Below are 17,776 nucleotides of genomic sequence, written 5' to 3' on the forward strand. Positions count from 1 at the left end.
TTTTTAAATAGTTTGCTAACATTGCCCATGCTTTATTTTGGTCTCCATGAAATTTAAATGTAATCTTAAGAAGGATATTGCAAGCATCAATAGTGGAGGAGGAGTTAGAGGAATAGTAACTGTGTTCTAGGGTTTTAATTTTTAGAAGAGTTTTCTGATATTTGGTTTTAAGAGTTTTTTTACTCTTTGCAGAATAAGCAATGGTAAAGGCTCTAAATGAGGCTTTAAAGGCATCCCAATTAATATAAACAGAAGTGTCTAAAGGTTTGTTAAATTGAAAAAATTAATTAATAAAAGAGGTTGCTTCTGAGATAAAGGTTGGATCGGAAAGGAGGTGATTATTAAAACGCCAACTGCCCTTTTTGCAAGTGGAAAATGATAGATCAAAAGAATCGTAAATGGGGGCGTGATCAGAGATAAAAATAGAACCAATTTCTGAGGCATTGAGACATGGGAGTAATGGTTTAGAGACCAAAATATAATCAATACGGGACACAGTATGGTGTATAGGAGAAAAGAAGGTAAATTCAGAAGTGTCAGGATTACATGTTTTCCATACATCATAAAAAGGACGAGAGGTGATGGCAGATTGAAATTCTATATGAGTTTTGTCAGGCTTGAATTTACAGTTAGATTTTCTATCATAGAAGGGATCCAGACAAATATTGAAATCACCACCAACAATTATATTGGGATTAGAGATGGAAGAGAGTTTCAATTTATTGCAGTTCCAAAATTGGGGATCGGATTTGACGTGACCATAAATATTGAAGAATGTGACTAGTGTTTTATTAATAATAGCATCAACCATATTCCATCGTTCATTAGTATCACATTCTGTTGATACAATTTGTGCATTTATCCATGTATGAAATAAAATAGCAACACCACCATGACAGTGAAGAGTAGGTGAAAACACAATTTGATTAACCCATTGACGTTTGAGTTTAAGAGATTCTGCATCATTACAGTGAGTTTCCAGTAAAAAGGCAACATGGGTAGTAAGTTTGGATAGGTGAGACAATACCTTTTGATGTTTGACAGGATGACCTAAACCATGCACCTTCCACGAGACAACGTTAAACATGTTGATGGGAAGCGGGGAACATAAGGAAACCAGAACAATAAGCTGCAAGACCAATATAAAAGAAAAAGAAACAACATTTACAATATGATAACAATAACACACTCGAAAAGATAAGAAAGATATAATGAGAAGAAATATCCAAAGACCAAAAAGAAAAAGTAAGAAAGAAGAAGAAAGAGATATAGAGAGAGAATGAATAAACAGATCAAGGAGAAAAATCTAGATCTGAAGAGAAAAAATGTATCAATATGAGAGGAGCTTGGTGACACCAAAAAGACAAGAAAAGGCGGAAGGAGAGAATAGGTAAGAAGAGGCCTCGTAAAGAATAGAGAAATAACAAAAGGAGTAAAATAGTAAAAGAAACAGAGTCATGTGAGAAAATAGAGTAATAAAAAGAGTAAAGGGTGAACAAGTATTAGAAAGTGTAATGAGGTGAATAGAATAGTAAAATAACAAAATAGATAAACTTTTATACCAATATATATAAATTCGTCACATAAGAGAAAATTAAACATTAGTATTCATGTTACAGGAAGATATGTTGTTTAGAAAGAGTTTGAGTTTCTCAGGATCTTCAAATGAACGTGAGCTTCCTCCATGGGTAATTCTGCACATGCAAGGGTGAAGGATGCCATATTGGATATTCAAATGTCTCATCTAAGGAAGTAGAGCCAGAAAATCTTTACGACAAGCGTTTGCTGCATTGGAGACGTCTTGGGAGATAAAGTTATTGGTCCCCGACCAAATAAGACAACTTTTGAGTTTTACACCCTTCAGAACATGCATAAGTTCAGTAAATTCCAGGAAGAGCATTATAATACCACGTGACTTGTTTGAAGTAGGATGGATGTGACCCTGACGATGCACACATTGTATATTGAGAAGTGAAGAGGACTGAAGACCTAAACGTTCTGGGACGAATTTCTGTAGAAAAGACACCATGTCTAGACCCTCAATATTTTCCGGAAGTCCATAAAGGTGTATATTATTCCTTCGATTACAATTTTCAAGGCCTTCCATGTGGAGTTTCAACTTGTGAATCGCTTGCTCTAATAAAGGAATTTTAACAGAGATAACTTGAAGGTCTCCCACACGTTGCTCGAGTTCCAACACCTTTCCCTCCATAATAATCTATTGGTCCTCTATTTATTTTAGCTTTTCATTGGTAGTAAACATAAAAGGTTGAAGACCTTGTATCTCATCCAACATAGAGTCAAGAACTGGATTTTGTGAGGATAGAATAGGAGAAGGTAGCTCATTTTTGTGTGTTTTTTGCTTTGCAGGATAATCACTGGCCATCTTAGGTTGCTTGAAAAGTCGATGAGTAGTGAATAGTGTTGGCTGGATTCGGCCCATACACTAATGAGAAGGACAGCAGGGGTAATAAATATTCACTAGCAAGCTTACCAGAATGAGGAAATGTATAAATCACTGGAAACCGGCATATAGATATTTACCCCACTGAAGAGCAAACTGACACCTCAAAGAATAGACAGCATCAGCCAAAGTACACTAAGGAAAATTCACTAACCTCCTTCCAAATGTTATATAAGTCTGAACTTCTTTAACAATACATGATGAACTGGTAGTATCCTTTAGTGTATGGCAAAGTAACGTGTATCATTTAGAGACAGGAATACGTTCATAGATACATTTCCCATATCACATGAAGCTGAATTGTAGGTCCTAAAACATCAGGTTATGGAAAAACTATGAAGCTGGCAAAATGGATGTATCAGGAAGCATATTGAAAGTACCTTCAGTGCTTAGCTGAGGTGAGGAAACAGAGCGCCAATGCCGCAATTCAAAATGGCGGCCGTTCATGATTTCCTGAGGTGATGTGGGCCCCAACGGCTCCTGGGCACAATGGACATGCTGAATGATTGAAACACTGCGGAAAACACTCACTGCCACTTCATCTCGACGGGAGCGCAGGCAAAAGGCAAATTCAGTCAGGAAGAGAGGCGCATTTAGAAACAAACGCTCCGTGACCGAGCAGGATCTAGAACGGAACCGCCATCTTGTATTGGCGTCCAAGCCAGACCCCCTTTTCCCAACTTCTTATAACGCAAAATAACAGTAACACCTGTGTTGTGGGGGAGCAGGGTGGGGATAGTAATCTACAGAATATGGACCAAGCGAGTTAAATAAACAAATAAATAAATAAAACGACTTTTGTTGCGGAGAGTGCGTAATGACATTTTTTTCTTTCTTTATTTCTTTACTTACCTCTGTTCGGCCATAAGCCATATTTTACTACTTCCGTCCCTGCTCCTCTCCCGCCCTACCGCCATCAGCTCTCTCACCACAGGTCGCTACTGGCACTATTAAATGTCACATACACGTCAGGCCTCTCAAACCTCTACCAGACACCCCGCCCCATTTTTTTCACTTTTGCAAGTTCCTGCTTTCCCCCTTGGAGATAGTTTTCAATCTTTCCGTTCCTTCTTCTTTCCCCTTTGTGTGTTTATCCTTCTCTCTCTGAAAATGTCTGATGAGGAAAAATAAGTGCTGGTCCACTGGCTCACATTAAGCCCTGCGTTTATTGCAGTTTACGCTCTGGCACGAAATGTTACTTTATAGCAAATACTGATTGTTCAATTCTGTATTTCAAGCAGCAACAAGGTACAGATAAATTTTCTTTTTTTGTTTTCATTTGCATTAATATAATGTTTCTGTTATATGTCCTGAATACATCTATGTCAGCATACAACTACCTTGTGAAGCTGAGGTTATGTACTTATGTTGACATTCTGCTACTGAAACAGATGAAGGACAAGATCTAGTTTTTCTACAGGGGTCCCTGGTGCCGTACGTCATGCAGATGTACACAGGGGGGCACAACATGTGCCCCCCTGTGTGCATGCACATTAGTACCAGCACTGCATGGATTGCAGCAGTCCATACCATGCAGGTACTCCTTTGACGTTCATATTGCAGTGCCTATTTCATTGTTCTGGGAATGCCAAAGAACCGCACGCCAGAACAGGAGAAAAGAAATATATAGAGAGGGTCAATGGAACTAGCTAAGAAGTATGTCTCCCTCCTCAATGATAACAATCTCAATCTGGAGTTCACAGGTGAAATGCACACTAAAGAAGTAACCTTTCTGGACTTAAGGGTGTTTGTAAGTGAAAACAAACTGCATACAGCACTATATAGGAAAAAGACAGTGTGCAACTCAGTCCTACATGGAACGAGTAGCCATCTTCGGAGTCTGATCCAGAGCATCCTTTATGGGGAGCTCCTGAGGATTAAGAGGAACAGCTTTAGAACGGAAAACTACCTTGAGGCGGCATCTCAGAGTCTAGGCCGCTTTAAAGTGAGGGGTTACTCAAAAAAAACTTTAGATGCAGCTCACCTGAAAGCACTTAATATGGTGAGAAAATACCTCATACAGGGCCCAGGGAAGAATAAGAAACATGCAGAGACTAACAACTTCAGAATGATCACTGGGTATTCCATTGTTGCCAGTGAAGTGAAGAAAATCATGTATAGAAACTGGTAAATTGTGAAATCTGATGTGATTATAGGGAAGGATCTGCCTGAGAGACTAGGCATTACATTTAGACGGTCAAGATCTATCAAAGAGCATTTGGTAGAAAGCCACTTGGGAACAGTGAAGCATAAACAGGGTCTGGGCAACTTACAGGGCTATCTCACCTGTGGTAAATGCAGGGCTTGCCCCACCAGTAGAAGGGTGACAACATAGAGGTTCCTGGGCTTAAAGAAGCAAGAAAGAATATTAAAATCATGACGTGCAGCACCACATTTGTGGTATACTGCTTAATTTGCCCTTGTAATCTCAGGTATGTAGGGAGCACCATAAACCAGGTAAAAATGAGGGTCCTCGAACATCATAGGGCCATCGCCAGCAATTACACAAACTACCCGTTGGTGCGGCATTTTGCCAGCCATCACATGAGAGACAGATCCCTGTTACAGTTTTTCTGCCTAGACCATGTCCCTAGAGACATCAGAGGAGGGGATAGGGAAAGGATACTAAGGAGACTTGAATAAAAACATTCATCATAGACCTGGGAGGTTTAAACAGTGGGGATGAACTTGCTGTACATCTGGGAACTAAATGACTCCTCTGAAGAATAGGGCCCAATAAATAGCGTGACAAGAGGACTACGGATAGCGTATCACATGTGGATTAATAGGTCTCATATAGGGTGTTGTACATATTTATGCAGTACAGAGTATCACTGTGTAGAGGGCAGTGCAAGACCATACAGTGGATTATATCAACTTGAGAGAAGTGGCAATATAGACCCATACAGGGTGAGATAAAGTGAGGCATACCACTGGTGACAAGCTGAGGTTTGATAATATAAATTGTAAAATGTTTAATTTGGAGAGCAGTTCCCATCAGGTTAATTTGTGTAAATATGTTAATAGTATTATTTGAAGATGTACATACTGTAAATATTCATACAGGTTACGTTAGAAATGAATTTGAATTCTATGTTTTGTTTGCACTCTCTGATTTGAGGGCAATCGTGCAATGAGTTGGGTAATATCACCACAAATTCGAATGAATTACGCTGTACAGAGAATGCAAAGTAATGAACTATTAGACTTTGTCCTAAAACTTGCTATAAGATGGCGCCAATAGTTTTGTAAAAAGCTTTGTCGGTTTTTCAATCACTGAGAGAATCAAGTGTTTATAAGTCACTATGACACCGGGGCCACCGACATTGATGAAGTTTTGTGTTATTTTTTTTCGCCAAATAAATCTGAATATAGATTTGAAGTAACGTGAGTGCTGGTTATGTATATTTAATGCGATTTTAAAAATGTTGAGTATTTTTTAATGTAATGTTGGTTACAAAAAAATTGTTTTAATAGATCAATGTGCAACAAATGTGACATTTTTATATAATACAGAGGTCAGTGTCTAGAAATGTGGCTATACATTAACAGATAAAAGAACAAATTAGTCATGAATGGTGAAGGGATTTTTATTGTTTGGATTAACTTTGAGACCCTGTCCCTTTTGGAATAGAAGGGCACCTCTCCCAATGTTTATGAAGTTCTTTACACTTCGGGAAAATTATCGAAAGTGACTTACTCAAATTGGGATTTGTTTAAGAAAATAGTATGGCAAATTCAAAGTTCAAAGTCGAAGTTTGTTAAGGCACTTTAAACAACTGTGTTCATAAAGGATATCATAGGCATAATGAGATTGTATCAAGGGGGTGTGGCTTAGAGGCCGAAGAAGATGGTCGTGTGAGCAACAAGCTCTGTGCCGACCACAGCAATTCTCCTGACCTGAGAGCCGCAGATGATCTCCCGGGGACCAGGGTCAGTACTGGCCAACCCTGGAAGCGGTGGGTAACGGAATCGGCGAAGCGTGCCCCGCTGCTGAAGGTGTGAGGGCGAATGATGAGGATTGCTCGGTCCGGGTGCCTCCAAAATGGAGCTGGACTTGGGGTCTCTGTAACTCTGGGGCACCCGGGGGGGTGGCGGAGATCGACGCACCGGGAATCGGGAAGGCGCCTCAGTGAGCGGGGAGCGGAAGATGGTACCTGACTCACAGAGGAAGCGGGGCTTGAGACGGTGCGGAGCGGAAGCAGTGGACCGGACAACCCTGGGGCGTCCTACCGATGACAGGGCCAACTGAGTGCACAGCTGCTTGAGGAGACTATTGAACGAGTAGTAGCCCCGTCTGAGCAACACGCAGCAGGAAGGCGGGGGGTGCCCTCCGAGTTGACCTGAGAGGACCCGCCCTCTGCCATTTTGAGTGCTGGGGGAGCTACCATTTTAAAGGAGCCAGAGAGTGCAATGGGGGAGAATGAACAGAAGTGCCCCAGCAGGATAGCCTAACCCAGCGGAACACTGGTGACCGGGCCCAGTAGTGGCATCAGCGGACAGATAGGGGGGAACACAGAAAAGGGCCAGCAAACGAGCGTGACCAGAATGAAATACACCATCCGTGAAAATTTGACGGCCCACCGGTACACCGCAGGGTACTAGCTGGGCGGCCCTGCCACGGGAGGCCAAAAAGAAGAGTGGTGTATGGCGGTAGAGACCAGTGAAAGCGGATTTTCTGAAACCTGATTTTCAGGGATTCTGGATGGTCGCATTGCTTGGGGGCCTGGAGTAGACCTGGGCTACATTTGGCACTGCCAGCAGTAAGAGGAAACAGTGGAGCGCTGCTTGCAGGACAGGCCGCTCCCTATGCCGCCCAGCACCTCCGCTGTGTCTGTGCCTCTCCCGCTCCTGCTGCCGTGAGTTTGCCACTCCTCCGGCCCACATAGTGCCTGCTGTTTCATCCTTATTTTGTTGCCCACTTCTCTTCTGTATCCCCGTTTTGGTTTTGTGCTTTGTGCATTTGTGCCTTCATTCTCTACCACTTGCCCTGACCCCCTTCCTCTCCGCTCGTACTGGTGCTTCCCTGAGGCCGGCCCCCGCTCGCCTATAGGCTGGCCCGCTCCCACCTCCCAGCTGCTCCTCCCTCCCACCTACCCAAATATGGAGGCCGCTGCACAGCAGTGAGAGTGACCCTTGACCCTGCTTGCAGGTCAGGGTGCTCCCCACTCTGCCCAGCACCTCCACTGTGTCTATGCCTCTCCCGCTCCTGCTGCAGTGAGTTCGCCGCTCCTCGGCCCCATATAGTGCCTACTGGTAATCCTTTTTTTGGTGCTCACTTCTCTTTGTCTCCCCGTTTTGGTTTGTGTTTTTGTACATGTGTGCCTTCATTCTCTGCCACTTGCCCTATCCCCTTCCTGCCCACACCCCGCTTCGCCCTCCGCTCCCGCTGCTGCTTCCCTGCAGCCCTGCCCCCTGCTCGCCTATAGGCCACCCTGCTCCCGCCTCCCAGCTGCTCCTCCCTCCCACCTACCCATATATGGAGGCTGCTGAGCGGCCATGCCACTGGCACGCCGAAGGTGCGCTCAAGGCAAGCCCGTCTGTGCCCGTCTGTCCCTGGACCACACCCAGCGGCCAGAACCCCTGGCCCCCGCAAAGACCACAACGCCCGACAACACTACGATGCCAGCACTCTCCACGCACTCAACCCCGGACGAACACACACCTGCTACCAGGCCATCCCGAAGCACACCCAAAGACTCTTCTCCTGCTGGAACAGCTGATTCACCAGCACTTGGCCCGCAAAACCACCAACTGAAGGACCCAACCACCTCAGATGCATACTCCTCAACACCCGCTCCGCCCACAAGCATGCTGTTGAACTATGGGACCTTCACGAGTCTACCTGGCTGAACCCCACCTCAGCTCCTGACATCGCCATGGCCATCCCGGAAGGCTACAAGATCACACGCAGGGATCGCACCAACGGTGTAGGAGGAGGAATCACCATTGTCCATAGGAACACTATCAGAGTCTCGACCAACACTGACGACAACGTCAGCACCGCCGAACACATGCACTTCCAGATTCACACCGACCCCAACACCACCCTCAGAGGAACCCTCATCTACTGACCCCCCAGACTCCGACTACAGTTCAGCGACTCCATCTCCGACTTCATCAACACACACGCCCTCGCCTCCATGGACTACATCCTCCTCGGGGATCTGAACGTCCACCTCGAGAACAACAACAACACCAACACCACCACCCTGATCGACAACCTCGCCAACCTCAGACTCAGACAGCTTGTGACAACACCAACCCACGCCGCCGGCCATCCACTGGACCCCATCTTCACCGCAAGCCCCCACGTCTCCTTCAACCACACCACCAAACCCCACTGGACCACCACCACTGCATTCACTTCACCTCCAGGAAACCCACCGCGCACCAACGCACCCAACAGTTACCACAACGCTGCTGGAGCAAGAAGACCAGCTAACCACCAACCTTGCCTAGAGCTCACCCACCGACTTCATGGACCCCGCCACCCGCATCCTCAGAGAATGGATCAACGACTGCGCCAACACCCTCGCCCCGCTCAAGACTCCCTCCAACAGCCACACCGACTAGAGAGTCACCGGGTTCACTGAAGAGTTCCAGGCCTCCAAACAAACATGCCGAAAACTGGAGAAGTGGCTCCGCGAATGAACACCGGAAAGCTACGCACTCCTCAAGAACGCCATCCGCAGACACCATCAACTCATCAGAGCCTCCAAGAGAGCTTCTTTCAAAGACCGCCTGGATACCAACGCACACAACACCAAAGAGCTCTACAACATCGTGAAGGAACTCTCCAACCCCAGCTCCAACGCCAACAACATCCTGCATTCGCAAGACCTATGCAACGCCCTGGCCACCTTCTTCCACCAAAAGATCACCAATATCCACAACAGCTTCAACACAACGACCGCCCCAACAAGCACCGCCCCCACGACCACCACCGGCACCAACTGCCTGCTCTCATGGACCAGCATCAACGACACCAGCATGACCATGAACTCCATCCACTCTGGATCACCGCTAGACCCATGCCCCCACCACATCTTCAACAAAGCCAGCACAGCCATCGCACCCCATCTCCGGAAATTAATCAAGATCTCCTTCAAGACAGCAATCTACCCGGAAAGCTGGAAGCACGCTGAGATCAATGCATTACTCAAGAAACCAAAGGCGGACCCCAAGGACCTCAAAAACTTCGGACCCATCTCCCGCTTTTTTGAGGAGAACAGCATCGTGGACCCGTCCCAGTCCGGGTACTCCAGCAACCACAGCTCCGAAACCACACTCCTCGCCACCACAAATGACATCAGGACCTTGCTTTACAACGGAGAAACAGCAGCCCTCATCCTCCTTGACCTGTCAGCCGCCTTCGACACGGTCCGCCATCGCACACTACGAACACGCCTACACCACTCCGGGTTCCATGAGAAGGCCCTGGACTGGACCACATCCTTCCTCTCCGGTAGAACTCAGAGCGTCCGCTTTCCCCCCTTCTGATCCACTGCCACTGAAATCATCTGCGACGTACCCCAGAGCTCCTTCCTCATCCCGACGCTGTTCAACATCTACATGGCGCCCCTCGATCACGTCGCCCAACAACACAACCTCAACATCATCTCCTACGCCGATGACACCCAGCTGATCATCTCCCTCAGCTCCCAAGTCCCTCACACCGCCAAAACCATCCTCCACAAAGGAATGAAGGCTGCCGCTGAATGGATGAGGAAGAGCCGGCTAAAGTTGAACTCGGACAAGATGGAAGTCCTCATCCTCGGCCCTAGCCCTTAAGCCTGGGACAACTCCTGGTGGCCGACAACCCTAGGAACAGCCCCGACACCCACCGACCACGCGCGCAACCTGGGGGTCATCCTCGACTCCACCCTCTCCATGACCAAGCAGGTCAATGCCGTCTCCTCATCCTGCTTCAACACTCTCCCAATGCTCCGCATAATCTTCAAGTGGATTTCCCATGAGGCACAGGGTCAGACTGATTTGCATATAGCCATGTCTGAACTGGGGTGGCAGAGTGGGCTAAAGAACGGTGATGGATTAAACCCAGATCGTTTGACTGGGTGTGAGTGTTTGTTGATTCAGATGCTCCATCCATCACCACCCCCTTTTGTACCGCTTTTGGCCGCCACAAGTGTGGCAGGGTATGCTCAGACGTGAGTCCCTTGCTCACTTTGCCACTGGATTCAAGCAAGCCGGGCTGAAGACGGCTGGAATGCCAGAAACCGGCCCTCAGAAGCTTGTTTCCGGTCCAGGGAAGACATGGCTTGGCAGTTTGGGCTGGACTGTTCCCATGAGGCACAGGGTCAGACTGATTTGCATATAGCCATGTCTGAACTGGGGTGGCAGAGTGGGCTAAAGAACGGTGATGGATTAAACCCAGATCTTTTGACTGGGTGTGAGTGTTTGATTGATTCAGATGCTCCGTCCATCACCACCCCCTTTTGTACCGTCCTTCTTATTAGGCTGTTCACCCGGCACTGCGGGACGAGGGCTTGCAGTATTCACTAATGTTCCCTACGTCCCTGAGAATAGCAATGGATGGCAAAACTTATTTTCATGGGCATGGCTGGAGGCCTACCGTGCGGGCACAGGAGAGGCAGGGTGTGGAGCGAAGCAGACTTAAAGAACAGAACCTCGGATTTGTCTGTGTTGAGCTTAAGTGTATTTAGTGACATCCAAGAAGAGATATCGCACAGACAGTGTCTGAAATTTGCAGATGCTGCTTCGGAGTGATCATCAAATGAGAACACCAGTTGCGTGTCATCAGTGTAGGGCTTCGCTCTGACCACACAGGATTCTACCAGTGCTGCCAATGGGGAGAGGTAAACATTGAAGAAGAGAGGGCTCAGCGCAGAGCCCTGGGGGACTCCACAGCTGAAGGGTTTCTCCTTGGAGACAAAAGAAGGGAGAGAGACTTGTTGAATTCGGCCACTGAGGTAGGATCGAATCCAGGACAAGGGGGTGCCTTGGATCCCAAGGTTATAAAGTCTCTCTAGCAAGATGGAATGAGAGACTGTGTCGAATGCCGCAGACAAGTCAAAAAGCACTAGCATGGCCGCTTTGCCTGAATCCAATCATTGGTGCACGGTCTCAGAGACTTCAAGCAGGGCAGTCTCAGTACTATAGCGGTACCTAAACCCGGACTGGGAGTCGTGAAAAAGATGACGGAATTCAAGATAGCTTGACAGTTGTTCCTGAACTAGTTTTTCCAAAACTTTGGCTGGCGCTAGTAAAATGCAAATAGGTCGATAAATTTTAAAGACCGACGAGTCAGCATCAGATTTTTTAACAATAGGCACTAGGAGGGGTTATTTCCAGATTGAGGGGAAAGTACCAGTGCAAAGGGAGGAATTCCAGATCTGGTTCAGAGCAGAAGTAATGAGGGGGGCTAAAATGCTAAAAAACAAATGCACCGGTCAGGGATCCTTAGGGGAGCCAGATTTGCAGGCAAGAAGTGTTTGAAGTGAGGTATCGATGGAGATGGGTGAAAAGTAGCCAGCGAATGGCTGTTAGCCACCTCGGTGTCAGAGATAGGGCACAGTGAAGATGAGTAAATATTTTGGAAAGCTTTCCAGGATAGCATTGGATAATATAGAAACTTGTCTCTTAAAGGTTTGCCATTTAAAGGTGTTTCTAGTTTCTTGTCTTTTTTTTGGTCTTGCTGCAGAGGATCCCATTTCATCAGAATTTTCAAAAAATCAGATAGGGAGTAGTACTGAAAGACAGCAAGCTTTTCAGACTTTCTTAATGTTTTCAGGGATTAGTCATTAATGATGGAGTATTTTGTGAATAGGTTCCCTTTTCTGATGATTGGGACATCAAATAGTCTGTTTGTTAAATTGTAGACATGCCATGATGTGTAGTGTGCAATTGACAGCCAGTGAGTGTTCTTAGATTAATTTACTTTTCTGACACAACAACATGCCCATTCAGCCCCCTTGCACATTTATATGTTGTATTATGCTGTCTTGAGAGCATGTATTTGAAATCACAGTGTTTTTTTCACAAAGTAAAGACTTGTGCAAATATAGGTTTTCTTAAGAAGATTACTGACTGTAGGAAGGTGGAGTATTATGTGGTGATACTGGCTAGGTTTCACCATGCAATACTCCCACAATACTCAAATAATGGTCCTTAAATTCACAATAATAAATCCTTAGCTCAGTCCTGGTAGAGTGGAAAATAGCAGCCAGGCTTGCTAGGGAAACGTGTTAGACATTTCAGAGCACCAACATGGATGATAAGTAATTGGCATGACTCGAATGAAACTGGACACCAATTTATAAAAATAAAGCAGATTTGTATGTAAATTTGGACACCAAAATGAAGTAAATCAGATAAGGATAACCAAAATTATGTAGTTTAGAAGCAATATTCAATCAGTGTAAAACAGTACTGCAAAACGTTATCATTGCTGTCAATGGGAAAAAGCACTAGTGACAATCGGTCACTTGCAGGTCGAGTTGCATGAAAGTCAAAGAGGGTAAAGGAGATGTGTGTCCCAGGACCAAGCTACAACAGTCAATATGACTTTATCTGGTTTGAGAAGCCCGGTTGCAGAGTTTTCCTGGATGTCTTTGAGCAGCCTGATGTTGAACCCTGTGCAAAAAAGTTAACAATGAAACCCCTGCTGAAATTGGATGAAGGTTTTGCAGAGTTTCCTTGAAGTACAAGGTCAAGTAAAGGGGTGGTTACCGGACTGGACACCTACAAGCCTTGGCAGCAGAAAGCATAGGACACAATTATGTTGACATTCGGAGGTTCGGGGGAACACAGTAGCTGTCTGAAACTTTGTGGAGGTCAAGACTACATTTCCCACAATTCGCTGGACCATCTACTTCTGGATGATCCTATGAAGGGCCCAATTGCCAGCGATTCTTTGTTTTCAGTATGTTATTTATACCTGCGGTGTGCAGGGGACTAGTGCCATGGTCCAGTGGAGTCTGATGATGATCCACAGAGGTCCCTCTGTCTGCAGGAACTGAGCTTTGGTCCAGGATGAGTCACACTTTTGCAGTTCCAGTAAGGTTGCCACAAGTGTAGAGTATTACGCCTTATTTAGGGGCGTTAAGAGTGTGGGTGCAAGTGGCCAAAACGCTTCAAGCCCCAATGGCTAATCTACGCCTGATCACATCCGGGGGGTAGGTCACCTTTACTACCCAGAACACTCCATTCTACCACTTTTAAAAATGGCAGATGGTTTCCTTAGCCATACAGACAAGGTCGTCCACCCTTGAGGTGAGACTAGCCTTCTGGGATTGTACATCTCTTGAAAACATCTGTTTCCCCCTGCCCAGGTGCAATGTTCCTGTGGCCAGGGGGAGGACTGTTTCCTCCTTTGGGAGCCAACCTGATTGCATATCTCAGGGTGTGCAGCCTTTGAAGCTCACTGCCTTGATGTGCCACTTCAATAGCCATCCAGTCAAGGAGGGACATGTGACCACCTTCCCATCCAGGTCATTGTTTCTGACACCTGGAAGAATTCACACCTCCTGGCCGGGGGACAGATTTTTGTCTTGGTGGCAGCAGCTGTGGGCTGGCAGCCAGAGTACAGGATAGGATGTGGCAACCAGTTGGGCAACCTCTAAGGTAGGCGCCTGTGTGCATACCACATTGTCCTCTACAGAAGATTCATGTCAGGGATGATGGGGCATGTTTTTGAGACCAAACATGACAAATCTAAGCGGTACCATAATGGAGCTGCCAACCTCAGGTTTGCCCAGGTGCCAGCCCACCGTCCATCACCTATAGTAGCTTTTAATGGAAAAAGGCCACTATAGGGTCATATTGGCTTGCACTTATATGTACATCTCTTTAATATAATGCATTCTGCCTCCTGGGCTTAGGAGGCCTTATTTAGGGGTGACTGGCAGGTATTAAAATGCATTGAATTTGCCACACATGGTGAGGGCAAAGTCGAGTTTCATCAGTTTGCACAGCTCCTGCTGTCTGCAATGACACGCCTGCTGCCATTAGTTTACCTGGGTCACTCGGGTTGGCACAAATAGTGCTCCTGGCCCTAGTGACCCCTTTAACACCCATGCTCTGAGTACCACTGGTACCAAGTACTAGGGAGAGCACTGGCACTGGGGCCTGGGATTGGTTAGCAGGCGTCAGTGCACCGTCAGAGTCAAAAACCAGCATGTAGCAGTCCCAATGTTGCAAAAAGTGTGTGGACATCTGCAAAACAGCCTGTTTTCTTACACAGACCCTTGTCAAACGAACCAATGTATGCAATACTTTGCTGCATATGTCCTTTTCATAACATTTTTATTTGATGGTACAGCCTAACTCTATATATGCATTCTGTTGAGCAAAGGAGGCCTTTTTGGTAGTATCTTTAGCTGTCCAAAAACCTCTTACCATCAGTTCTTCTTAAAAGTACAATTAGAAGCAAAGCACAACAGTGGTCTTTGGGCCTGTCCCATTTCACCATTGGCTTTCATGTGTTTTTCACAGTTTTAAAATTGCTTAGTTGGACTATTGTAAGAATTTGGGTTATTGGATGAGAAGGGTAGAAGCCCCACTTATGCAACAACCACAATCTCTTTAAAAAAAAACCCAACGCAATGAAAAAAGATAGAGTACATTTTTATAAATACATGGTACCAGATCAACACAAATCAGTAGAACCAGAGAGACGTGATTTCAAGGTTTTAAGTAAATATAGCACCAAAAAAGCACTAAGCGCCATTCACAGTCATCTGGTCGTGATGGGCCTGGTATTAGTCACAAGTTCAGGCCAATCGCAATAGAGCACTGGCTGAATACAGGGCTCAGTTTAGTTCCACTGGAAGAGTTACTTTCTCAAAGTGTGGTTCTAATAGTTCCATTTGCGGTGGAGGAGGATACAAGGAGCATGGAGAGTGCTGTGGATGGTCGTAGCTGTACAGCGAATAGCCAGTGGGGCTTCACAGATGGTTGTTGCTGGAGCTTCTTATTGGCAGTCACTGCAGGCTGTCATTGCTGTAGGGCGAAGAGCATGTGTTCACCCGAGCTTTGTGTTGGTCATTGTGAACTGCAGAGTCTCGACTCAAAGAGGTCCTTTTGTGGTCGCAAAGAACCCAGCCATCAGAATTTCATCTTTTCTTCTTGAGAGGAGCTCAGACTGATGCAAGCCAAAGGACCAGGTCCCAGTGGGGCACCTCTTAGGGATCAGGAACTTTCTCCAGCAGAAGCCAGCAAGGCTCACACAGATCCAGTTGCAGCAGGTTACCTTGCCTCATTAGGTTTTGGGTATGTGTATGGGAATATAATCAGTGTGTGCTCTTTGATTATTTACTTTGCTGACACAACAACATTTTAGTAATTGGCTCAAGGATTTTTGCTTAGGGGGTAAGTGCCTTGGCCTATCATAAAGACACAGTACTATTCACTGCCCATCTTTGCAAATTAATTTGTTTACTTTGCTCTCATGATAACATGATACCATGTTATTTGGTGTGTAGATTTCTTAATTCACAAGTAAAGTTGTGCACTCACCTAGTTTTCTAAAAGATATAATTAAAACGTTAGCCTTTTGTCAAAAGTATCAACACTAACTTCATATTTTGACTCCAATTAAAAACAATCTTCGAGGCTGCAGCATAATCCTGCTAATTCATGGTGTCAATAAAGCTTCTCTTAAAGCTTCTGTATTCTGGTTGCCCAAGCTGTTGACTTTACATCATTGTGGGATCTCCATTGGGAAAGCTGGATGCCCAGTTATTTCCACACACTATCTCTCAGAAGAAAAGCTAGCTGTATCAGCTCTACAAAACTCGTTATTACATTCAAATTTATCACAGTTTTTAATGTGTCATTTCAACCAATGCACATCTTTGGAACCTAAAAGAAGAGGCTGGAATTTTTTTCACAGCCTTGGTGTTGCTTCCCTTTGGGAGCAGGTCTCAGGGGATGAGGTGCCACCTGATGCTGACCATGAGGAACAATTTGAAGCATGGACCAACATTATGCTGAAAACAGTGTTGTGGACAGTGTTGTGGTTTTAGTGAAGGATAACAAAGTGACAACGAGTCATGGGACGGGGCACAACACGTGTCTCCCTAACCCCACATGCACACCCAAGTCCATATCTGGCAGACCCCGTTATTTGCCTCACCAGCACCCTTTTCATGGGGGGCTTAACGCCATGAATAGGGTGGTGTGAAGGCAACCTGTTACATGCTTGGCGCTCCCGGCAGTGGCACTGCCAGCATATTCATCCCAGTTGCAGACCACAGGCTCAGCTGGATCCTTGATCCCAGCAGAGCTGGTGATCTTGTGGGGGTCTGACTTCCACACTCAGAATACTGCTGGTGGACCCACAGTGGGGGTGGCTGGACTGCCACCATGAGTACGACGAGAAGGCCTTTAGTGGCCGGTAGAGCCCGCTAGGTAGGGCTCTAAGTCTATTTTATACAAGTGAAGTGTCAAAGCTGGGACTGTTTTGATAGGTCTGAATTGTTTCAGACACAGAGAAACATAAATACTCAAATGTTATAAATATATATGAACATTTTATCGATGGCATTAATGACTAGAGTATCTTCAGTATAAACAATATTGAGAACTAAGGTATGTACATTTAAGAGTGCTCATTATAACATGCAATCGTTTTTTCTTCAAATGCCAACTTATACTTAACTTAAACCCATATTTATTTTAGGAACCGAGGGGGTTGTTTTTGGACATTCCGTGGAAACACCACATATAAGGGCAGAACCTTCGCAAGACCTCAGGTAAGTGCTTGTCACACTGAAATAAGCACCACTGTGCAGAAGAAAGATATGTGAAAAGAAACAACTTTTTGACACTATACTTTACGATGATGTTTAGGTATATTTTGTTTTGCTTCTGGCCTTTGTCTGTCCTTCGAAATCCTGCAGAGCAAATCTTCCCAAATCGACTTCCTATCCTAAGAGGATGTTAGTAGATTTGCTGCCTTTCTCTCTGACCGCTCCTTCCAGATCCATGCCCCACCGCACTCATCCAGCAGAATCGCTCTGGTATGCGGCGTCCCTCAGAGATCTGCCCTTAGCCCCACCTTATTCAACGTGTACGTCCGCCCACTGGCCCTTCTGGCCAGGGAACGAAAGATCAAAATGATATCTTATGCGGACGACACGCAACTTATTTTCACTTTTCCCAAGGATACCTCGCCTGATCAGACTAAACTACAGGATGACATCCTGGCCATCTCTAACTGGATGGCGGAGAATTATCTCCAGCTCAACTCCTCCAAAACGGAATTACTTTGGCTGGGAGGTGACTCTCAGAAGTGGGACCATCAGTGGTGGCCCCCTTCTATGGGCC

General features: G+C 45.8%; 1 protein-coding gene across 1 annotated transcript in view; it reads left to right on the top strand.

Moving 5' to 3' along the window:
• Positions 1-17,776, top strand: part of SGCZ (sarcoglycan zeta) — a 1,984,974-nt gene that overhangs the window by 1,537,385 nt on the left and 429,813 nt on the right. Inside the window, exon 7 of the mRNA XM_086963343.1 lies at positions 17,130-17,202. Within this exon, the coding sequence (XP_086819469.1) occupies positions 17,130-17,202 (73 nt within the window). The remainder of the gene's footprint in view (positions 1-17,129; positions 17,203-17,776) is intronic.

This window comes from Lissotriton vulgaris, chromosome 3_1 (genome assembly GCF_964263255.1).
Source record: "Lissotriton vulgaris chromosome 3_1, aLisVul1.2, whole genome shotgun sequence".
NCBI lineage: Eukaryota > Metazoa > Chordata > Amphibia > Caudata > Salamandridae > Lissotriton > Lissotriton vulgaris.